The sequence below is a fragment of the Euwallacea similis genome, chromosome 27 (assembly GCF_039881205.1).
Source record: "Euwallacea similis isolate ESF13 chromosome 27, ESF131.1, whole genome shotgun sequence".
Lineage (NCBI taxonomy): Eukaryota > Metazoa > Arthropoda > Insecta > Coleoptera > Curculionidae > Euwallacea > Euwallacea similis.
The window spans coordinates 1264352-1289638 of record NC_089635.1 but is presented as its reverse complement, the minus strand read 5'-3'; the positions used below and the strand labels follow the sequence as shown (position 1 = coordinate 1289638).

Genomic DNA, 25287 nt, shown 5'->3' with positions numbered 1-25287 from the left:
AAGACCAAATTATGAGACGACTGGTTAAAGAGATAAATCTAAGAGAATTTGAGCGTTATAGCCCACCTGTCAGATGATCTTTCCACTTTTAGCCAGGACCGTCCCGTAAGGTAAGTTTCACAATATCCTGAGAAAATCAGAGTTGGATCGGGATTCGATAAATTGTGTGTTGATTTAATTAATTACTAAACATAATCCCTCTAACTACAAAATCCTCATGATTGCCAGTCGTTTATAATCGTGGCCAAGCGGAGTTCAATAGAAACAATAGATTTCGGCAGAGAGGGATTTGGAGGGTTTTCCTATGCAGGTTAGTTCAGGCTGGAGCAACTTTGACGCATAAACTTTAACAAACCTACAAGGATTTTTTTATGTAGGAATCTTTTATGAAAGTGGAGACAAACAACATTTCCAAAGCTAATTTCAGTTCTGTATAGGTAATAACAGTTATAAAACTGTTTTATAACAATTTTATTATTCTCCTTATATGATATTCAGTTTACTTAATATCATTTTACTTGCAATGAAACACTTATAAAAATAAATGGTATTGCTATAAGGTGCTCACTAATGCAATAAAGGTACATAATTCAAATAAATAGGTTTTTAGTAGTTGCTGAAACAAAATATCGGAAACGATATGGCCGTTTCATTATTGAAAATCTCGAAAAGAAGTAGATGCTGCGTACTTATCAGTAAATATCAACACATATATATATATTTATTTTTTTAACAGCTGTACCTTCTAAATGGAGTATTCCTGGATTCATTTCATTCACCTATCTTAATTCAGTAAAATACACTACTCTGTTTAACGGTAATATTTTGTATTTATTTTGCATATGTAAGTGTCATAATATGTATTTTAAGATATCACTTAATACACCTCTGTACTTTTTTACAATATGAGTCCACTTGTTATTTCTTATCCTAGTTTTATATTTTATAACTATTTTGATTGCTCTTGCGATGTCCATTATAACGACAGTGTAATTTATTTTGTACTATACTTGTTCAATATGCTTATACAATGTATGCATTGCATAATGGGTTTGTTAGAAATTAGCATATAATAAACTAGCTCAATTAGAATTCTAGTATGTGCAAATTACGATTTGTATAAAGCACCTATTTTTTTCATCCCATAATTAGTAAGTACTACATTATACACAGTAAAATGTAATATTTACATTTTATTGTATTAAATTTATATACGGAATCGTACACTGAATCATACTATAATTCTATTAATATTAAATATTAGTTCTAAAGATGTTAAAATAGTTGTTATTACAGCAGTGGAATAAAACTTTTATATAACACTTTATATTTATAGCTAGTTTATTGAGTAATAAGGACAAATAGATTTTTAGAATGTTTGCATACCAATTTTGAAGTATATATTTCAATGTTTTAGCAGAAACGCTCTTTATAAATTCCTTCGTTGATTCAAAATTTATCGCTGTAAAAGTTTCTGTACGAAGTTATTTAAAAGTTTAAATACAGCCTAATATCTCAGAAAATATCAAACACAGAATCGTGAAATTTGGTACACTAAAGTTTACTACGCATGATCTACTGATAATGCAGGTGATGTTGTCAAACTTACGCATTTTTCCTTTGATACCCGAACTTTCTTATTTAAAACGACTCACGCAAAATAATATTTTCCTTTTTGGATTCCACTCGCCATACTAAGTATTACCTACGAGGATTGCTCTGTACCTATCTTTTATCGTTTTCAAGGTAATGAGGCCTAAAATTCTACACTCTTCACGCTTCCATGATCTGCTGCTTGTTAAAGGTTTGAGATAGAATAATTTAGTTTGCACTATCCTTAATTAGTTTTAGAAGAAAATTCTCAATCATTTAAAAAAGTTTAACAAATTTTTAAACTTAAAAAAAAAATTTAATTCGATAGATCGTTCACAACTAATATTGGACAGTGCAAACTGTATTATTCTACTCTAATCGTTGCCCAGTTGCAGATCATGAAAGGGTCAGACCGTCAAATAAGATACCAACGTCTCAAAAACAGTAGGAGGCAGCTAGGACATTATTCATAAAAAACATTTTCAGTTAACAGAATCCAAAAACTTCGCAATCAGACATATCATAAGTGAATCGGACGTAATAGAACTAATCTTCTTGAATTTGTATATGATACTTTTTAAGATATTAAGTCGTTTTTAGACTTTTGAATAACCCCGTATAGTACAGTAATTGCGTTGTTTTTAAAGTCAACAGTAATATTGAAACTTCGCTTAATTAAAATAAAAAAAATTGCTACTCGGGCTATTATTAATGTGGGTACATTCTAACGTAGGAGGCATCCTTTGAATAACACGAATCCGATCCTGGAATATTAGCACGTGTCGTAAAAATAAGGTTTATCGGATTGCGGATGACGGCCATGGGGCCAAATCCGGGCGGGAGTGTGGAATAAAGCTCGCGGCCTGTTTGTCTAGACTGGTAAAGAAAAGATGAAAGACCCATTTGGACAGATAAGCACGCACTGGTGGATTAGGTCAGTTCAACCGTTGATTAGACTCTATGCGTCTTACAACTTATTAAAATGTAAATGGAGTCGTTTAAAAACCACCCTCCTTAAACACACAAATTAGTCTTAGGAATCCTCGTTGCCGCAGGCCTTTGATAAGTTCAATAATGGATCCTTAATGAAGTAAGCGTAAGAATTTTGAAGGACACAAAACCCCCTGAAATGCGCCATATTTTACGTGAAAAGGAAATAAGGAAACCTCCGTTGGATGGCTCCATTTACTGTCATCTGTTCACTCTGCTATCAATTGATCTGTCTGTCTGTCTGTCTTTCTTATCACTTTGTTACTTTTCCGTTTTACACGTTCGTGTTAAATTCGTTGCGGGTTAGGGTACCAACCAGCGGCGTACTAAAATTATCTTTTAAGAAACCACAAGAATCCTTTTGAAGTTTAGAAGGAAATGTATAAAATAAATTCAAAAAGTTAGATGATATCGGTTGAAAAGTTTCAAATTGAATTTTCATAATCTGGGGTCAGATTCTGGAATTCGAGGAGTAGAACATTTCCAGGGGAATGACGTGAAAATGACGTGAATTTGTTGATATTCTATATGATTACATAGGGTTGACTGAACTCTTTTGATGTCATTTGCAGGAAACGCTAGTTTCCCCAGTTTCAAGAATCGGGCCCCTGGAGAAATGGTAAGGTGAAGATGGACCATTAAAAAAAACGTAAATCTGACAAACTTTCATTTCAATGTGGTGCCACCTCATAATGTCGAAGCAGGTCGTTGATGGTTTTTTTCACTCATCGGAAATGTGATAGCTGGATAATGAAATTTGAAGAGACATGAAGAAATAGGATTCAAATTACTCGTTAAATCGACATTTTTAGGTGTCTACTTTTTGCTAGTTTTAAAATTGGGAAAAATAATTAAGTCTGAAATTTTTTATATCAAAAATTATCAACTTTCGTGTAAAACAAACTTAGTCCAATCGTAATATTTTTACAAAAAATTGTGGACGAAGTTCTTCGGTGGAGACCACGCTACACACTGACATCAAAGTACTGAAAAATGTGCCATGCCTTTAGTTGCCGATATTTCGTTCTATTGAAATATTGTCGAGCAAAATCCCAGTTTAATGATGCAAAATGAACGGTTTTAGGATAATTTTTGGTGGGGCTTCTTAAAGTCATAGCAACTTTTCTTAAACTTACGGACCAGAACGATCAAAGAAATAATTAAGTAGCAGACCCGATGGTGTGCTTTGCTTTACATTCCTTTTTATCGTTAACCTGCTTATTAATTTATATGGCTTGTTGCCGAAAAATCCGCTTACTTTAATGCTGGCTTTTGTTTCTTTTTGCGAGAAATAAGGGTCTTTAATCCACTAGTGTATTGAATATTACGTTTCTTAGATGCAGCCTTTCCCCGATTAGCTTCCATGCGGGCCAATTAATTAAAGTCATTTTTGGGCATATTACACGACAGAGAATGGTGATTTATCTTGTAATTTCCACATCCTTCACTTTCAAATAGTCTCCGGGCAACATTTGCATATTAAGCGTGCACCGTGCACCCTTTGTACGATCTTGGCAATCTCCCTGTGTAGCGTCCCAAGAAGCTTTAATGCGCTTAAAATTATATTTGAGGGCCGCATATTCAAGTTTCAATTTTTCTATATCTGATCCCCTGTGAATGTTAATCCATCGCAAGGCTTAATCCTCCAGTTCCCTTCTCAAAGCAGACAGAGAGCGGGCAGGAGAGAGGCCATGGCTCTCTAATCCCGGCTTTCTCTAATTCCCTACCTTTAAAGCCTAATCCAGCTTTAACTGGCCTACCAATGCTTTCTGGATCAGTTCCCGCTCCTGTTGAATTCACTTGTAAAAATAATCACGGCATCATCAAATATTCTACCTCTAATCCCTAATTGCAGCGAAATATTCAACCCTGTGAAAGATCTTTAGTAACGTATTCTTTGGCATAAGCGGGATCGGTGTATTTCTGGGCAGTTCCGATAACACGCATCAATAGCCTAAATCTAAACCCTCATCCGAATTAATCATTTTGCAGGATGTTTACAAACTACAGAGCATCGGTATTAATACCTCTCTATGAAACATCCGGAGTTTGGTGCCAATTCTGTCTTATTGTCACCTAAATACTTATGCATAAATCCAACCTACAACCGTCTGAAAAATTTAAGAAGGCTTTAGCCAAGAAACTCCTTACATCCTGTATTATGAAGATTAAACGTAAGTTAAGAGTTAAACAGGTTTCGAGTCGCATTCAGAGGCCAAAGCAGCGTGTGACCCCGTCATATCGAAGGATTAGCGGTTCCTCTGATCCTTAATCGCGGCTTAACGTACCCAAAGAGACTTGGGCTTAGTTATAGGACGTCAAAAGAAATGGAGAGGATTTGAACCGGGAATTTAATTCGTTTGTTGGCATTAAAGCTCGAACAAATACCTTGTTCTATATTGAAATATTACATTATGCACCGAAATTGCGAATCACATCATTATGGCCCGACTTTAAATCAAGACGTGAGAGCGCCGAGGATTTCAGAACTGTGGTCTATAGGGTGTCTCAGAATTGAAGAGACAATAGGCAATTGGAAACCTATTAGATATTGACGAGCAATTTGAATGCGAAAATTGTGGAAGCCGAGGGATAAGCTGAACATAATTTTACCCATACGAGGTGGGTCCAAAAAGTGCGGCAGCATTCAACTTTTTTGCCTTAAACCGAACTCACTGTCCTCTAATAAGCACCAGCTCAGAAATAGAGCAGCGAGTTTTGCGATTTAAAAAATATATTTTTTTAGAAAATTCGGTGTTTCAAGGGCCAGATTCTCGATTTGGAGGAATAGAATGCCAAAGTGAATTGCGTCAATATTGATGTATGTATGTTCATTAACTTTCTATATGCCTGATATGGAACATTTTTTCAATTAGTATGCAGAACAACATAATTTAGTTTAAACGGCTATACAAGTGGGTCTCCCGTAAGAGCCCAAACTTCAGCTACGTGTTCTTTCTGCAGCTCTAGTTCTGGCGACTGTTAGAAATTGTCAATTCTAAGGTAGCATTTAAGTGAGCAACTAAATGCACAATTTTGCCAGAATTTGGTTGACCCACGCATATTTTATAGTTTCAGAGCCACCCTATATAGGAACAGTGACGGATAATTGAAAAATTACGGAGCAGTTTTGTTAGAGTCACTGTTAACCGGTTCTTTATTTGCTTCAAGATAGAAAGAGAGACATCACATTTCGCAGTATTACAACATGCACACTATTGGTGCCAATTAACGCAAGTAGTGGAAAATTAGTTACCTGAAGAAGATTCCTCTTTTACTGATTGAGGAGAGACAGTATTTTCCAAAGGAGTAGATGAGGGCACAGGAGCAGGGGTACAAGTTCGCTCTGCAGAATCCCTGCTGGTCCTGCCAGTGGTCGAAGAGGGTGGCGTTTTGCTGCTTCTTGTTAGAGCCAGTGCTTGACTCTAAAAAAGAAAAACGTGCCTAACTAACCGTGGGTAATAGTGACAAGGTCAAATTTATAATTTCCCTTCGCAGCTAGTAAATCGCATTCTACATTCAGGAATTCGTATGTTGTTTGACCTCAATTAACCCAGATTAAGAGAGCAGCAAATGAAGACGAATTTGTGCTCAGATTTATCTAATAGATAATATTGATAGCACTGCATTGAACTCCAGGATTGTGTACTGTAAAACGAAGCGAGAAGCGAATGGTTTTATTTAATAATTTTTTTTAATTAAACGTCCTCTGCATATCTTCAACCATTTTTTGGAGATTTTTAAGAATCGGTGCTGCTACAGTTATTTGGGACAGCTAAACTAACACCAGTTTTTGCTTCTTAACTTAATAGAAAAATGAAAATGGTTTAAATTAGATTAAGTTCTGAGGTTTGTCGGTCTATTGCTTCTTCAAGAAATATAGGCGTGCAACCTAATTTTTAGACGTCTTAAGATTTTTCATTTTCTAAGTGTTGACGCATACTCTCCAGGTACGACTATGGTTTCTGTTTGATCAAACTATGAATTTGTACGTATGCACTGATTATCCTCTAGTTTAATTCGCCTCCCTAAACCAAATCTGCAACTTTTACTATTTGACGAATTATCACCAAAATGAGTGCAAAATACGTTAAAAACCAAAATGAAATTTTAATTTTCAAAGTTTTATTTACGCATTTTAATCTCAACTTGAAATAAGAATAACCTGGCATGACTTTCAAAAAGGTTTCCCTACTTTTGTAATCTGTAACCTTCATCCGTTTATGTATGACAATTAACAATATAAAATAATACATATAATTATTTGCTTGAAACACATAGTAAATTAAAAATGTAACCAACAAAAGTAGATTCGAAATGGTTGTAGAAGCTCAGATTAAGTAAAATTGGTTAATGGTGTGCTGGATAATGTCTGTTTACACACAGTAAAAGTTAATCTATTCTAAAATAAAGTTTTAGATAAAGCGAAATAAAGTGAAACAGTAGAAGACGGGATTAGTTGGGGAAACAGAGCTGCCTGTTTTTTGATGATTAGGTACAATCTTGGCTTCTGTCCTCTAACATTATCTTTATTTTGCTTAAACTTTTATAAGGACGTTTGATAATATTTAGGGGCGTGGAAAAGTGGGCAAAGCCAAATAATATTTTCTGTCAATAATTATAAAATCCATAAATGCATCGAGATAACAGTTTGGTAAGAAATAAAAGGTTTCATTTTGCATTAAACGGACAAAACATCCATGTGTAACAAAACGTGAATATACTTGTAAATACCACATTTCAATATACTTTTCATAATTTTAATATTCCGTAATCACTAATTTTTCATTTTAATATTATAATATCGTGACTAGATTTGGACACTGAATTAATAAAACACATTTAAAATATAGAATATAAAATTATTTTAGTAATTAAAAAGCCATTACAAAATTTGAAATTATTATTAACATTTGGCTAGTTATAATGGATTACCGTTTACCTTTTACCTATATATGGATTTTAACGTCCAATTTTAAATTTATTTCAAAAACATTCGGCCCGCGACGAACAATACATTATCTTAACAATATGAATTCATGAAAGGTATTAAAAATCAATAACATCGGGGAATACTAATTTATGAGCATTTAAAAGGTTACCTCCAAAAGTCAAATATAGCATTATTACGAGACAAGAGAATAGAAAAATAGTTACTAATTTTTTACTTTTTGTTTATGTAGCAATGAAAGAGTCAGAATTTTTTTTTCCTTTTTGTCGTTAATGAAATTTGGAATTAGATGGATTTAAAAAATATTTTCGAGCCTCCTTCAGTTATCCATATTCAGAATTACCAGCTATGGAATGAGACGTACTCGAACATGTAGTGCCAATTAATTCTTTAATTTTGAAGTAAAATATTGAATGTCAGAAAGCTGTGATATCTGTATTTTTCAAAATAATTTGAGAACCTAATTCGTAATCTCGAAACTCTTTCTGGTCCAAATCACAAGTTCTAAAAACAATATTTTTGAATTTTTTTATTTTTTACATTTCTTTGGATCTATTGTTACCTACGTATGTATAAGAGTCATTTTAAAAGGTGATTAATATGCCTGTTCTAAACACGTATTAGAAACATTAAACGTTATGAAATTAATAAATTAGTAATGTTAAGAAAAAGGAAGATACAAGTGGCCGAATAACTCAATTGTGCAAGAATGAAGAACTAATAGATACGAAGGGAATTACGCTAACAAACAGATTATTCCCATAACAAAGCAGAAAGTCGGTAATAATAATCGACTGACCAAAGTTTTAGTCATTGATAATGTATCTAAAATTGATTGAATTTTCGAAAACCGGCTTTACTTGTTTGTTTTAGAAAACCGAATTTCCGCAAGTATTATACACTTAAAACCAGACTTTCTTATATCTTCTCAGGCTCTAGTGGACACTAAGGGACACACTAACAAGTATTTTAACAGAAAATCAATATATCTTCTTTATAAGGACCGAATTATGAGTGTTCTGGCAACTTTACCACAAGCTCAATTTCAATTAAATGACTAATTTGCGGTTCTGCAATGAGTAGTTTTTCCAAGGCGATTATAAGTATTTGATAAAATTAGAGTCACATTAATAGTATGTACTGAAACTAATACTCTTTTTCTAAGAACCAAATTATTAAAGTTTAGACAACTTTATCATAAACTTTCTTTATGTTCAAATTACGAAATTGAGGTTTTCTATTAATCAGTTTCTACGTTTCAAAGCCAATTATTTTTATAATAAAAATAGTGTTACACTTTCCCTCATAAAGAACACATCTTTAAGGGCGCTATTATGAAGTTCTGGCAACTTTAATTTAATTTACATGAAAACAAAGAAGTTGAACAAAGAAGCTGGGCTTGATCAGCTTCCTTTTGCTTCAAAAGCAGTTATTTTGTTGACAAAAATAGCATTATAATGATACTCTGGGAAGACAAAGCTATACCTTGTCGAAGGGTCTAATAAAGAATTTTCTGACAACTTTAACAGGAGCTTAGCTCCAGGTTAAATGATGAAATTGAGCTTTTACATTGGTCAGTGTTTTGATTTGGGAGAGGGTTATGTTTTTACGGTGAAGTAGTTGAATTGTTTCAAATGGAAACAATTTTTTTAAGGGTGTAATAACTGCCGTTTTGATACATTTATCCGGATCTTAATTTAATTTTAAACGCTAAAATTGAGATTTACCTTAGTCAGTTTCCTCGTATGGAAGGTAGCTAGGTAGATCTAATACTACATTATGAATGATTTGCTATTTTTATCTGGAACCAAATTTGCACAAAAACGGTAAAACAAGAAAGAGCAGATAACATAATCGATATCTGACCTCATTCATAAAAGGTTGATATTTTGCTATTTCTAACGTCTGAAAAATTTGCTTTATTCGCGTGCCTTAAGGGCTGGTTTTTTGTATACTTTCACACAATTTCCTGCAAAATTTGAAAATTCTTGCGCAGCTTTGAACTTCTACAATGTTTAAACAATCGCATGAAATGTTGGGTCCAGACACCAAAAAAGCTGCACTGAATAAATATTTGTTATTGAAGCCACACATACATACATACATACAAACGTTTTTAATCTGTGCGTATTACTGGAGCATGAATGATATCAGGCTTGCGGAAATAGTGGTAATCCCACTCACAGGAAGCATAATACAAACTACGGATAATCCTGATATATAATTTATTTTATTTTATAAATCATGGCCTTGTATGCACGCACTAACACCCATTATTATCAGAAAATGATTTTATTTTGCTTTGTATTATAGTGGAGATATTTTTGGATTAAATCCTGCAAAAGTTACATATGTAAAGCTTCTTTGGTTCTCGTAGAGTTTGACGCATTTTAGTGCACGTTTGAGCTCATATAAACAGCTTAACAAGATTTAAAACTCATGGATATTGTGTAATTTAGAGTGAAGCAAACTTTAGGGCCATTATAAATAATTCAACTGCAGATTAAGATATTTTTTGCTCTGAAAGTTTATCTTGCGGCTTCCAAAAATATTATCCATTGTTGGCCCCTAATGCTAGCATTACTTGATCCCTCGAAAAAGCTTAATAAAGTTACTTAATTAGCATTCCAAACAAAAGCCATAATAAACGTTGTTTGCTTTAACGTCTATACAGGAAACTAATCTGGAGAAGTACACCTCTATGTAGATGACGACTGTGTGGAAGATTATTTTTATAATACAAATACGACGGAGTTGCTCTTGATCAGCTTAGTTAATAATTTCAAAGACTAAGAATACTTAGGGTTTAAAAATCGGGCATACAAATGCTTGTTATATAGGGATTAAGCGAATTATGAGTCATGCAGATCTTCTTATATCTTAACGGGTCGTACGAAATAAAAAGGGGGTCTCTAAGGATATAAAACGAGAGGGTTAGACTCCAGTCTTATCATTTCCAGAATAGAGCCGATCACCCCTCTTCTTGAGAGAAAACCTTTTAAGTAGTTTATACGTATTAGACTTTATCCATCTGAGTGCCTTGTTTATGGCCAATATTTTCCTATAGTAACACTCATAAGATTTTAGTGTCGATGCAATTGGTGTTAATTTTTCTATTCATCTCAGTTCCGAATCTTCCCTAACCAACCAGAAAGTGGATAATTTAGGAAGTGTTTAGCTTCGTAGGTAGCGATTATTCGGTTTCACCGGATAAACTAATAGGATATGTTGTAGGGTTAATCATCACGGAATAAAACTATTATATACGAATTTAGTTGAAGTTGAATACAAATACTATGCCATTGAAATGGATCGAGGCATAGCTTCAAAAATAAATAGCTAAAAACAACGGATTTCAAAAGGGATATCAAATGAGGGAAATGCGGCAATATTTTATAGAGAAAATAATCTGATGCTATCGCCAGTGGTGTAACTAACGGTTTTTCGTGGGGTTATAGATACCTTGGAAAATGTTTAAATCAAATAACTGCTATCCAAAAGGTCAGCGCTGACCTCCTGGTTCGTTGTATGCCCCTAGTTATTATTTTTTTATCATTAAATTAATCATAAATTTATCCTCATTAGAGGTTTATACTTGAAAATAGACATGCGAATATTGAATGAGTGAAATGCGGCAAAATTTGATATTAAAAATAGTCCGATTTGTTGCATACTAGTGCAGTGGTGTATCTTGCGGTTTCAGCCTGGCGTTAAGTGCGAGATGAAATAGCTTGAAATTGAATTTGCTTGAATTTAAACAAAACATTAACAGTGACGTTTCTTCTTTTCTCTACCATTTTTCGCTATTACGATGAGCTGTCTCTGTACAGCGACGCTACACAGCGATGTGCTGGTAGGCACACCATTGGTGCGACTAAAAAATTAATATTCGTTGCTTAATATGCACTTTCCCTCATGGTGAATTCTACAGATTTTCATATTGAAATGAATCAGAAAAAAATCATTTGAAGGCTCCTACTTTAAGGGGCCATATCTACCTAAGGGGACATTTTCGGAAAATGTTGTAATATGGTTTTCTTCGTGATTTCACTTGGTGAATGGTGGTGATAACGAGTTCTGATGAACACAATTACTTTTTTAATTTTTAAATTATTTGAATATTTTTAACTGCGTTCTTCAAGACATTCAAAGCACTTTCGAAGCTATTCCTGGTATAATAATGGTTAGTGATTAAGCGTCACTCCATATAAGTACCTCTTGGTTCCACATATGCCCGTTTAATTAGAAAACTTAGAAGGGCAAAGTACCTTTTGGTTCCACCCTAATATAACTATACGTTCCAATGCCGTTTATTGTGTGGGTCAGGCTGTTTGAAACAGGGTTATGGGAATTCTTATTACGTTAGGGGATCGCATGTAGTATGACATTATACAGGTGGCATATACGCTTGACCAGACGCCATTAAGCAGCTGACTAGACGGTTTCGGTTTTACTTCTAATACATAATGCAATACACAGCAAACTCGCTCTCGCAGATTAATCATTAAGGGCTTTGGCTAAAATAGGCATATAAAACATTTTATCTTAATGTGGACTAATTTAACAAACTAATCCGGATTATTACGCATTAAGCCGAAATGTTTTTACACGTGTTTGCACAACAAATCGGTTTCTATTCAATGCAAATTTGGGTGATGGAGTAGGTAAAATGCCTACAGGCATTTGTATGTGTGTGTACGTACAGCTAGGAACGAATTTGTCACTTAAGGTTTAAAGACTAAAAAATGCCGAAATAATATTGGGAGGAGATGAAGAGAACGCTGCAAGCAGGACTTCAGGATGTCAAGGCATATAACTTGGAAAACGAAGTGTAGTGTCTGAAATCAGCACAAGCTAGATTCCTGGCAGGCAGTTCGTCCAAAGACCATGTTTTTAGAGATTTATTTAATGGAAAAAAAGCTGCACAAACAAAAATCTTGTAAGTGATATTAATAGTTTATCAGTATTTGAAAACATTTTGATAGCAAAACGATCAGAGGTTCTGAAATGAGTTCGTTTGAGGCTGAATGGTAATTGTCTTTTTCATGTTGAAACGAATCCAAGCTTTGGCATCTGCTGTAGTTCTAACCTACAGCAGAATCGAGATCGAACCCTGGACTAAGAAAGGTACATTCTATATTCAGCCTTCAAAAGGTTTTGGGCTTATAATTTTTCTTGAGGTAATGAGTAGCTAAGTCTTGTAGGAATCTTGTAGTACGTTTTGAATCTCACATCGGACTTTGACCTTATTTTATATGACGTTTAAAGCACTATTTAACTGTGGAAAAAATTAGATTCAGGTTTACATCAGAAGTTAAAGTTGATTAATATTCATCGTAATTGAAGTTCAAAAAGAGTAGGAAATAACTATATTGCAGATAGTCGAGTTTGAATGCCATTTTGAGTTTCCTTAAAGAGCCTCCTTCGCCGTGCCGTTTCGAAAAACATATAGTATGGAAGTTTTGGATGGAACAGTGCATATAACTAAGATGCGGAACATATGCGGCGAAAATCCTTGGACACGTCGGTTTTTAATTCATGTATACAGGGTAGTCCAAAAATCAAGTACGACTACCAACGTTGTTTTTTCAAATGGAAACGCATATTTTTATTTCATTTTTGAATTCTACGTAAAATTCTAAATATATTTCATGTACCATGTCCTATACCTAAACGCAACAGGTCTCGAGAAATTTACAATTGAACATATCAAAAACTAAAACTTTTGATTTCTTTAAAAATTTATTTGGTCTTGAACAGGACCGATTTAATACAAAATAGCACCCCCTCATTACCACGTTGATGGTAGAGCTTATTTAAATAACATTTTTCCTGAACGCTGGATTGGAAGGCGAGAGGTAATTGAAAGAGCGGCACGATCACCTGACCTCACACCTTTAGATTACTTTCTATGGGGTTATCTTAAGAGTAAGGTATACTTTAACCAGCCAGCAACCATCGAAGCCTTAAAAGAAAGAATTCATAATAAAATAAGAACAATTATCCCAGCAATGCTTCAAAATGTCAAATAGAAATTCATTCATCGTCTTGCTTACTGCCAAGGAGTAAGTGGGATCCAATTTGAACATTTAATTTAATTGTTGCTTGTTGTTTTATTTTGTATTAAATTGGTCCTCTTCAGGACCAAATAAATTTTAAAAGAAATCAAAAGTTTTAGTTTTTGATATGTTCAATCGTAAATTTCTCGAGACATGTTGCGTTTAGGTGTAGGACATGGTGTATGAAACGCACTTAGAATTTTGCGTAGAATTCAAAGATGGAATAAAAAAATAAATGTTTCCATTTGAAAAAACAAAGTTGGTAGTCGTACCTGATTTTTGGACTACCTTGTATACATGAATTTGCAATTAAAAAAACTGTAAAAAGAAATAAAAATCGACGTGTCCGAGGATTTTGACCGCATATGTTCGGCATCTTAGTTATATGGACTGTTTCATCCAAAACTTTCACACTGTAGATTTTGGGATATTTTAAAACAGTCAAGAATATTTGCCTGTTTATATTTAAATAACTTTTACTTACAAATGTTCGAAGTATCATTAGAATATGGTCATTTTTGCTCCACCTATCCCCCGAAATCAATCAATTTTATTAATACCTAATCGCTTGTAGGTACCCTATTCAGTTAAAAATTATTAATAGTCATAATCTTTGAGTCTGCTTTTAATTATGTATTTTTAATTATTGTTTACACAGATAAAATATATTATATCGGTTAGAGGATTAACATACGGATTGAACAATCATTTTTGTTTGATTCCATTGGTCCGATTTACCAACGCTAAAGAGAATTATTCTGGTTCAAAATTTAAATACATATTATTTTCTGTTAATTTTAGTGACAGGATTTCTGTATTAAAATAATATTGCGAAATTTAATAATTAGTTTTAATCGCTTCGAGCACATGTGTTTTTTTGCAAGCCACGAGTCTATAGTACTCAGGGCTAAGACTTTGTAGCAATTCTTATCTACGGCTCCACGTGCGTAATTATACATATGCAAGCTTTTGCCTTGATGGGCCTCCACTGACTATTTGTGGCGATTGAAAGTAAATATTTAAAAAAAGCAGGGTGCATATTAGTCAGAGCAAATCAGCAGTAAACTCAATTAACCCTCTGCATAATTCGATTTTTCGTATTTTAGTAAATTCATTTTGTAATTGGATTTATAAACACATATATTGTAATCGCAAATTTCCACTCTCTATATCCGGATATACAATATTTTCTAATTTGCTTTTAGCCAATTTCGCGAACAAAAAGTTTGCTATATATTACGAATATTTGCGTATTGTAACGTTACATTTTTCAATGCTTTGTTACATAATGCTAATTTTCAGATGCAGATCAGTACACGTACCGCTGAACGTAAATTCATCCCAGGGCACATTGGAGGAAGGTTTGCAACATTAACACATGCATGGAACGCACACAAGCTTTTTTAAAAGCAATCAAACAATCCGAAGCCGACCTAAGGCTTATCTGTTCGCGTGATTATTCCCGATACTTACCCTACTTTAACCTGTACAATAATACATTTTAAAAAATCATAGCACGAATTTACTTATGCAAAAGCTCCTTATCAATAGAAAAATGTAATACGGCGGTATATTTCATTAATCTCGGATAAACATGCGGCTTGTAGATCGTGTTTATTTATTTCTGATAGCGGCCTTATAATTTAAATCAACAAAATGGGCGACGTATAAGGAAAATAAAATCTGAGAAAACACTTGAAACGCCGATTAAATGGATTATACTGTAATCATTTCGAAATTTCGTTCGAGTAGTGATATTAAAATTGAGAATTTTATTTATTCCTACATCGAATCGTTACAGTAATGGATTTTTAAGGCTTGCTTTACATTAACCCACGTATGCAAAAATTGCTTGGAAAATTGAAAAAGACATTTTACTCTTCAAACTTTTCACGAGCATGTTTCTTTCTTTAAACAACGAACTGGCAAAGTATTGCATAGCTGTTTAGATTGATGACTGAGCTAATGAAAAGTATTAGTGTCACCTTTTCCATTTCTTAGAATCGAACACGAAATTTGCCACATATTTCGGTGTTTGTTTTGACACTCTACAATTATATTGTGCTGTATTAATAAAAAATAATGTTGTACATTTGATGAGAATTCCGTGGGGTCAATCAATTTTATGTGCTTCTCAGAAAACATTGGATAAAATGAAAACAATCATGCGGGGTATAATAAAACGGGTATACAAAATAGGTGCGTCATTACTTAAAACTTAAAATGTTGCAAGTCGAAGATAAGCCGGGTTTTTGCTACGAACTTATTCAGGATAATTAAGGGGATTACGGGCTCAAAAAAAACCTAATAATGTGCACTATTTTATCATCAAAGCGTCAGTAAACGCTATTTTAGATTTTATTCGTTACGAATAGCAATTAGTTGAAAACTCTCAGATAAACCTAAGCAAAGATATTTATAATGAGTATAGTCAGTTGTTTCGACGTTGCACCAACAGACTTTTATCGGAAGATTAAGACAACTACCCACCAGATTTGACCCAATTTTTAATGTTTTGATTAGGAATATCTATAGAAACACTAGCCAAGATTTCCTCATTTTTGTGATAAAAGGAATATATTGGTTTTTGATTCAACAAGAAAGAAAGGTGATTAAGAAATCAGGCCTTCCGCATCGAGATTACTACCGCAAGGAATCACTGCCCCGAAAAACGCAACAGAGTTGTATTTGCCGAATTTTCAGTTGTTAAGACCAAGAGCTTCTTACGCACTCGCGTCTCCCAATATATCATGAAGATTAGATGAATTCTCTTGCGTGCTTTCCTAACGAATTCAATAGAAAGCGGGATTCCTCCGATAATAAAATGTCATATCGACACACGTTCGGGATTATCGTCAATTAGAAAAACCAGCCAAACATTATAGATGATTTTCAAAAAGAGAAAACCTACTTTTGAACATTTCTCCATTTTTCGTCGTCAATATCTCGGGAAGCTGTGAAATCTGGGTCAAAAAATTATTCAAATTAATCGTCTCGATGAGCTTTAAACGAGGTTGTAGTATCTCTTAAAAATTTCGAGATACACGAACCCACGAGGCAATCTAGCTCAAGAATTACATCAAACGAATTGTTTAGCGGGACCATAAAATATGTAGAGCTTTACAAGTATACGACAACGAGGTTGTAGCATCTTCTTAAGTTTCCGAGACGCAGAGGCAATTTTTAATTTAATGTACAATTTTGGAACCGTCTTTGGAAGACGATTCTGGCTACTCTATTTCAGTGAGAAACGACAAAATTTTCAAATTATTTCGCAAGAATTTTCAAAAGGGGGATAGGCGCGGAGGGCGTATTTCCTGACGTTTGCCAATTTTCGACCGTCTATATCTCCGAAACCCACGAAGCAATCTAGCTCAAAACTTATATCAATTGAATTGTTTCGAAGGACTTTATAAGCATATGTAAATGATATTCTAATATCTCCTTAAGTTTTCGAGATACCGAGATGTTATTAGTTTATTGTGCAATTGAAAGTGCTTTTGGGAGAAGGTTCTGGATACTGCATTTCCAGAGTTCTACATGCTCATTGGAGACGCTCACGGTCGATATAGGGTGAATATCAGACAGATGATTAGAGATAGTGAACAATAACTTCTGAAAATTTGGAAACATTTTTGAGAGGAGATGACTCATTCTTGGCCTTTTCTAATCTTTGACGGTAGATGTTGCCGAAACCCATGGAGCCATCTAGCTCAAACATTGTATCAAATAAATTGTGTCAAAGAGCTTTATAAGCTTATGTAAACGAGGCTGTAATATCTCCTCAAGTTTATGACATACAGGCCACTTTGTTACTAGTAAGAGAAGGCGCGGCAACTGCACTTCGGAGGTCGCTAGTCCGCATATGTGGTTCCCAGGGTTGACGTCGGTCCCAAATTAGACGATAACAATGAAAAATAGCACTTTTTTTCAAATATTTTGAAAATTTTGTAAACATTTCTAAAGGGAATTTTGAGTATTAATTGAAACTCATCTTGGTAAATTTTCATTTCTTAAATTGGACGCAAAGCGTCGGAACAAAATGTTAACTAAGTTTCTTTTCGCCGATACATTAAAAAAAAATAGTTACATATTTCAGAGAACTATTCCAATTCTCTATGTAACATCTTTGTAAATATATCTACAATTCCATTTACAGAAGTGGTCTTAACAAGTTTACACCTTAAATCGACGAAATACTGAGCTTGAACGATTTGTACCCGTTGTGGAGGGTCGAACAGAAAAATGCGGGATCCAAATTTCTAACCGTTAATTGATTATATTGACTTTTGGAGTTAAGACACGAATTTATCAAAATCAAACAAAGCAAAAGACAATATATCTGGAACAAGTTATCATGGTTTCAAAACTCCTAAATGGAAGTCAGGAGTAGTCAGGATAAGTCCAAAATAAAAATACTTTGGAAATGTCACTCAACAAGCTATGGTCAAGATCTTCGCAATCAATTAACCGCATCACATGTTAATCAAGTCATCCATTATATTACCAGGATCTCCACACTCCTGAATGGGAGTCAAGATTAAAAGGACATTTTTCAAGATCCAAAGAAAAGTTCTTTGGTAATATAATCCAGTATCAGGATGAAAATAATATACTTAAATAAACTTCTATGAAGATCTTCAACGCTATGCACGAACGGCATGGAATGATAAACAATGACTCTTATACACATAATTTGGTGAAAAAAAAATTTGAAAATTAATTTGTGCACCTTCGATGGATAAAACCGTTTGTTTTGTCTGCTGGCAAATTTTTCACAGACTATGATAAACGTATATCACTTTTATTTAATTACTCTAAATGACCGTTTCCTTGGGTGCGTAATTGGGGCAGAATAAAAACGTGCCCCTCAGATTTACCATTGCATATCATTATGACAATTTACTTAGTTGTCATTGACGTCATTAATTAAATGGATTATTAAAGAAAATAATTATTAATACCTCATTTTCCATTAAACTCGTGTAAATAATAAGTAATTGCTGCGCAGTAAACAAGAGCAAAAAAAAATCCAGTGTCACATAAAATCTAATTGGTTTTAGCAGCATGAAATGTAGATAGTGCATACGTCAAATATCGATATTATAAATAATATAATTAAGTGTAAAGTTCTAAGATCTAAGGTTTAAAGTTTAAGCTATTTTTTGAAGCCTTGAATCATTACCTCCGTACCATTTTGCACTAATGGATGGTTAACAATAATTATTGTCAGTTAGCAAGACGTTAATATAATAATTGCTCTTAACCTATATGTATATTAATAAACAGTTGAAAACAATTATAATGAGGCTGGAAAACATGTCCAGTGCACATTTTTAATGGGCAAGCAACGCTATAGGTTTAAGTTACATGTGAACAAAAAAAGCGCAAAAATCACTTTGACCAACTATAAAATTAGTTTCCAGGCTTTTTGTTGTTTAAGGGTCTCATTACGTTTTATGTATGTACAGAACATCCAAAATAGCAATAATTAATGGATCACTATTGTTACCACCAAACAAATGTTTTACTAACTAATTTCGACTTGAAAGCGCATCAACAATGTGGCAAATAAATACCTAAGTGACCTATAACAATATTATATCGTTTAAGACGTTAAATTTGAGGCAGTATCATTGGCAAATAAATGGAAAAAAACAATAAATATTCGAAATAGAGAGCTTACTGCCCCTGATCTAGAAACGATATTTGGCGATTTTTAAATAATTTATCGAGAAAAACGAACGAACAGGCACAAATCCAAAATTATCCTTTAATGATGATTCAGCGCAAAGTGAAATACATCGATTTCCATTTATAATACAATGTGCTTATACACGGCTAACCTAGGATTACCCCAATCCGGTATTAACGTGGACTATGGATGAATTCCCTATTGACGTTTCACCAACTCATTTACATCGGAAATTGTTGCCGGTAAACACACAAAGACCCAATATATTGCAAATTTTACAGTTGAGCAGAAGATTTTAATCAAACATTACTAATTGACTGAATGCACATTAATTGAATGATTAGAAATCACACCTAACACTCGAATAACGTTAACACCAAGAAGTGTCGCTTGTGATGATCAGCCTTAATGGAAAAGAAACAGAGGTGTATCAATAATATTCTCCATTAATCCGTTAGTGCCATATTGCAAAAACGATTCGAAGCCCTCACTGCGAAAAATATTCATTTGATATTTAATAATTCCGAAGATTTTTATATCATTAACATAAAACAAGAAAAGTGTAATTCAGTTAACGTATTGCCCTCCAATAATTAGCAATAATTATTTTTAAGTATGCGTTTATGGCTAGGTATCTAATTAAAACGATATATTAGTTTATACGTGCAAAGTACAGACACGCGTGGTAATGTGCATTTAAGACACTTATTTTAAAATCCGACAAGGAGAGTGAGACCAGGAACGGTCTTTATCACCTCAGATTCAAACTACTGGTAATTAATTTGTAATTAATGCTAATTCTGGAAAATTATTTCTCTCAAGTTAGTATGCTCAAATCCATTTAGAAGTAATAACTTTTAACTGACAACATAAACATATTACCAGTGAATTACCTACTAAGAGTTAAACAGAAATTAGTTTATCTGCGACTACATTGGTAAAACCGTCCATCAAGGGATTTTTGAGATTTTGCTTATTGGTCGGATGAAGTGCTCTTTAAATGATGAAGCTCGGGATACAAACATTTACTCAATTTTTGAAAAATCTTCTAATTAAAGCCAATGCGCGAACATTTGCAGATTCAGATTTGAACGTTGAAATCAATTTGGGGGTTGGTAACGAGTGTCAAAATTCTTGTATGCGTCAAAAAAGAAAAATTTAGACACACATCACATTTCATAAGTTAACTGAAATAAGTTTCTTCCCAAGTTTCCTTAAGGTTTCCATGAAACTATCTATCATTACGTTTTTGAGATATTTGTTGAGACTACAGCAGCTTGTTACTTTTATTTCGAAAGGATAAAATGTCCTTAACTTGTTGAAGCTATAGGATTCAGACATTCTTTTGTCTGTAGTTGAAATTCGCATGAAAAAACTACAAATTAGCATCAAAAATCATAATTAAATGCATAAAAAGCTTTCTTAGAGTTGGTGAAAACGTCTATCAATTTGTTTTCGAGATATTTGTTTATAGACTACAAAAGCCTGCGCTCCAATTTTGGAAGGATAAAATGCTTTTTACCCCATGAAGATAAAGGATATAAACATTAACTCATTTTTTTAAAAATGTTTTAAAAATATTTTGGATTTTTTTTACTGTGGCTTATTTGAGTCCCTAAAAATCCACGACCTCCAATCTAAACCCACTGAACATTGCCAAAATGCCAAAAACAACTAATTAATAGGTCCAATATTGATTCCCTTGATGAACTTCAAAAATACAATACTTCTCTGACCGAGACCGAAGTTCCCGTAATTGGACCATTATAAAAACTGAAACACTAGTATTAAAAATAGCCCTAAAAGAAATTAGGCCCCCTGATGAAAGTATTTTTACCTGAGTGACGACTTGGAAGATGAAAGCTCTTCAGCTCCTTCTTCGCGATGATTTTAAACGTTATTCGGGCTGGGATTATCTTAAAGATTTTTTATCTTTTATCGTAAATTCAGGTTTTGAAAATTGCTTCAAAGGCAAAACACTTGTAGAAAGATTGAGTAACTACCTTGTCAGACATTTTTGTAAACTTAACACTAGCACAGCTCAACGCGTCTTTTTTTAGGAACTTTATACCTAGAATAGTAAGCAACTGCAAACTAGACACATTCAGGATTAACTCTAATTTCACATAAACTTTTCTTAAATAATATCGCATGATTGTCTCATTCAGCATGATTGTGTGCGATAAGCCACTATATGAAATAAATATTTATACCATTGTAACTATTTACAAAAATATAAAGAAATTTCATTAGTTCTGTGTATTCAATTTAAAACGAACATTTTTGTGCAAAAAAGTGGTATTTTGCAAAATTCTTACTTGAGTTGAAACTTCCGAAATGGGAGCCCCCTTGATGCTGGCAGCCACCCAGGCCTCCGCGAACGTCTCCATGGCACTCTGAAAGTCCATTGCCATCTCTCAAATCATGCGAATTTTTAATGATCACAAGACATTTTCAAGAGTCCCCATACATCTTCAATTACGTCGACAACGTGACTTTTGGTTTGAAATGCCGGCGAGCGAATGCCACTTATGCGACGGTTAAAGCGATACTGAATACTGAGTGAGCGCGCGATTCCGAGTCCGGAGCCACCGGAATCGGGAAGAAAACCACGACGGTGGTGGCAACGGACAGCTCCGGAATTCGCACCACCCCCGAAGAGTTTCGTGGTTGCCGGATTGCCCCTTCCATTAAATATGTAATTGCAGAAAATTTCAGTTAGACATACCTCATAAATAGGTATTGAGACGGGCATGTATGTCTCATTATGGCATGCGCCAATGATGACCGCCTGAGTGTGCGCAGTACCTAAAAAAATGTTATGTTTCAAAGGCGGAGAGTTACGTTTAAGCTTATCAAAAACCCAATGAATTTTGAGATCAGGTGCAATTTTTCAAGGTCTCATATGACTGTTGAATACCATGTGCAAGTAGGTATGTCTTTTCATGACAGTGAGCAGTAGCAAAAAATTATATTGCGTTGTGCATTGTCCTCTTTTAAGAAAGAAAAATTATTTTTGGTGAAGTATGGAAGTTTTAGGTTATTTATGTGCAAGGAATTTTAAGAGATACCGCTTCTGGTTAAATATCGATACACTTTGGATTTATCTTTGATATACGCATTCTTTTAATGTCAAATTGAGACCGATTATCTTTCTAAACTCGAAAATATTAAAGTAAATTTTGATTGAAAATTACACTTGTTTATTGACTTCGGAATCCCACTTTCCAGCGTCTTGCATGATAACTTATGACAAAAAGTAATTGTTTTTCGCCCAAGCTGGAACAGACTGCTACTGTGATTTTCAAGTAGCAGTCAAGCAAATAAGCTATTTGGAAAATCCTCTCTCAGCTCTAGCTTCCGTTTAAGTTTCTAGATACACCAAATTCTGCTAAAAATAGAGCGGCTTCCCCAATATGCATTCATATAACTCAAACACAGTGTAGGATTTCCCTTATCTTTCAGCATTTCCGAGTTGGGATGGATTATGGAATTCAAAATTGTCAGATTTTTGAAGTTGAACATGTATGTAAGTCAGATCTATAAAAAGTGAAGGACATAGTTGCATAAAATTATGGCGCGCGATAAAAATGTTCTGAGCAGTGAAAGGGAAACTGCTAATTAGTGCAGCTAATGAAGTAGCCGACAAAAAATAACATATATGCCAAATTTGATTTATATCTCACGAACTGGAAAATCTTAAAAGGAAAACGGAATATTATTTCAATCTTTAACACCCTGTATCTCCGTAACGAATCAAGGGCAGCTACCAATTAACATGATTTTTTTGCTTATAGTCGTTCATATATTCACTCCTAAATTAATGACGTAATGAATCCTCTAGGATATTAATAGCTGCGTCCACCTCTCAGAAAATCTATCAGTGGAAATTAGGAAAGTAAGCATTGCGCATCTTCTCGAGGGGTATCAGGCACATACGCGCGTTTTTCGAAATTTATCGAACGTCGAATGTGGTCAGTCATAAAGGGAGCATTTTTTGTTGCAGCTTCCGTAGAGGATGTTCAGTCTAGAACTTTTGTCCTGGAAAAGCAGGTCAATTCGGCAACACTGTAAGTGAGCCGCCAAGACGTTTAACGCTTTTTAAAAGCGATCACCCGACGCTTTTTCTTAATGAATATGGCCGTCCTGCCGATATCCCGCCTGCGGGATTCAATCCGATCCGATCCTGCGACACCGGGATCAATCGGTGAAATCCCCGCGTGGCATCTCTTTCACTCCCTCTCGCAGTTCCGCTATTTTTCCGCGTCGTTCCTCGAGCTAAGCGTCCCGAACATTTAACGAAAATATATTCTTAAAGAAAGTTTGAAAAGGTAATCCGACGCCTGCGCCCGGTGGCGTCCAGACGCCAAATGAATAGATATGTAGGCGGGGTTTTCTCGCAGGAGAGAGGCGGTTCGACGGCAAGGTATGTCCCACAGGCAACAAAGGGTTCAGGAAAATTATTCATCCCTCCAGATTTGACGCTCTCCTTTCGCGGATCACATGTTTTTCCATATTTTCGCATCCATTTGTCCGCTATTCCCTTTACTTTGTGCCCTCGTTTCCACGGCACACGAGGTCTCTGGAAGAATAGCTTTCAAATCTCCTTTGTTTAAGTTTAACATATTTAGTAGATTATTGCAAACGTTCACATTCAGAAACATACGGAGGGGAATTATGAAACAGGTAGTTTCGCTGCTAAACATATCTAAAGATTGATTAATGCTCCTCAATGGTGAGAAATCTCTTGAAAATCATAAATGATTTTGACTAATTGAAAATCACCTAGATTTCGTCAGATTCACGTATTCAAATAAATTTTTAAAGATATAGGAAATCAGTGAAATGAATGAGCGTTTGTCCGTGATTAATCTGTCTACACATTTAAATGCTCGAAATTTCACATGTTCCAATTTTTACATTAGAGCATAGGTAAATTCATACAATAATAGGTATTTTCCAAGAGTTAGCAATAGTTCAGTAGTAGAACTGACAAGCATGCGCATTAGCCGTATACCGTTTCAAAATCTATTTATTACTCTAAGTAGAAATATGTTGATAAACGATTATCAGTGAATAAGTAATTATTAATTTGGTAACTAACACCGGTAAACACAAATTTTGTATCCTGGTTTTCCTAATCTGATTCGTAATCTTCTCACCTATCTAATTATAGAAAAAATTGTTTTAACTCAAAAAGTTTGCTTTTATGGCAGCTGCAATGAAATTAAACACCGAATTTACAAATTTATTAAATTTACAACCTAAATTTGTTTTTATAGACATAAACAAACATTAAAAAGTTCAGGCTAGTTCAGGTCTAAATTCAATTGTAGACAGAGGTAACTTAAAAATGAGTGTTTTTGATACTAGTGGATTAGGAATTTCAGCTCCTCCGCGCTCATGGAATGTCTCTCATAAGTGTGTAGTGGCCGTATAAAATTATCCGTCTTGTATTACCGTCTTATTACAGAATACAGGTATATCGTATTTCGCATTGGAAGAAGCTACCAGAGTTCAGTAATATGTAGGAAAAAACAACATTTTACATGAGTTTTCCTTACTAATTATCCAAATTCTTATATATTAATAACCTCTATTTTAAATGGCCATAAAAACTGAAATTTCTATCTATTGATTCATTAAAGCGCAAATACAAAAATTAAAGGCTATTTGTCGGCGCGTGAATTTTCAATTTTAGAAACACTTTTTATATCAGTTTTAAAGCAACAATTTGGTAATGGGTATGCCTCATAGTTCTATTACTAGAAATTGCTCTCTGTTGGAAAATACCTAAAAACCAAACCACTTAAAAAAAGTATCAATACCATTATTTTTTTTACACTTTTGTCCCCCAATGTTGGCAAATGAGACACTAATCCATGGCGGGAAATCGAGGACATGGCGTCACAATAACCCCTTATGTCTTATAATCCGCCGGTTTCGCAGTCATATGACGCAATTCTAACGTCAAAATGATATCATATGGATAATAATGA

General features: G+C 34.2%; 1 protein-coding gene across 2 annotated transcripts in view; it reads right to left on the bottom strand.

The window, feature by feature from the left end:
* Nucleotides 1–21959, bottom strand: part of dve (SATB1_N and homeodomain domain-containing protein dve) — a 43215-nt gene extending 21256 nt beyond the window's left edge. The window contains exons 1-3 of one of the 2 annotated variants that reach the window (XM_066402751.1): nt 21607–21695; nt 21292–21359; nt 5840–6008 (exon numbers count right to left, since the gene is read on the bottom strand). In XM_066402751.1, coding sequence (XP_066258848.1) covers nt 5840–6008; nt 21292–21303 — 181 coding nt within the window. In that variant the 5' untranslated portion in view covers nt 21304–21359; nt 21607–21695. Of the gene's footprint in view, nt 1–5839; nt 6009–21291; nt 21360–21606 lie in introns of both variants that reach the window. The other variant, XM_066402750.1, reaches the window with a different exon arrangement.
* Between the last annotated feature and the right edge of the window lie 3328 nt (nt 21960–25287).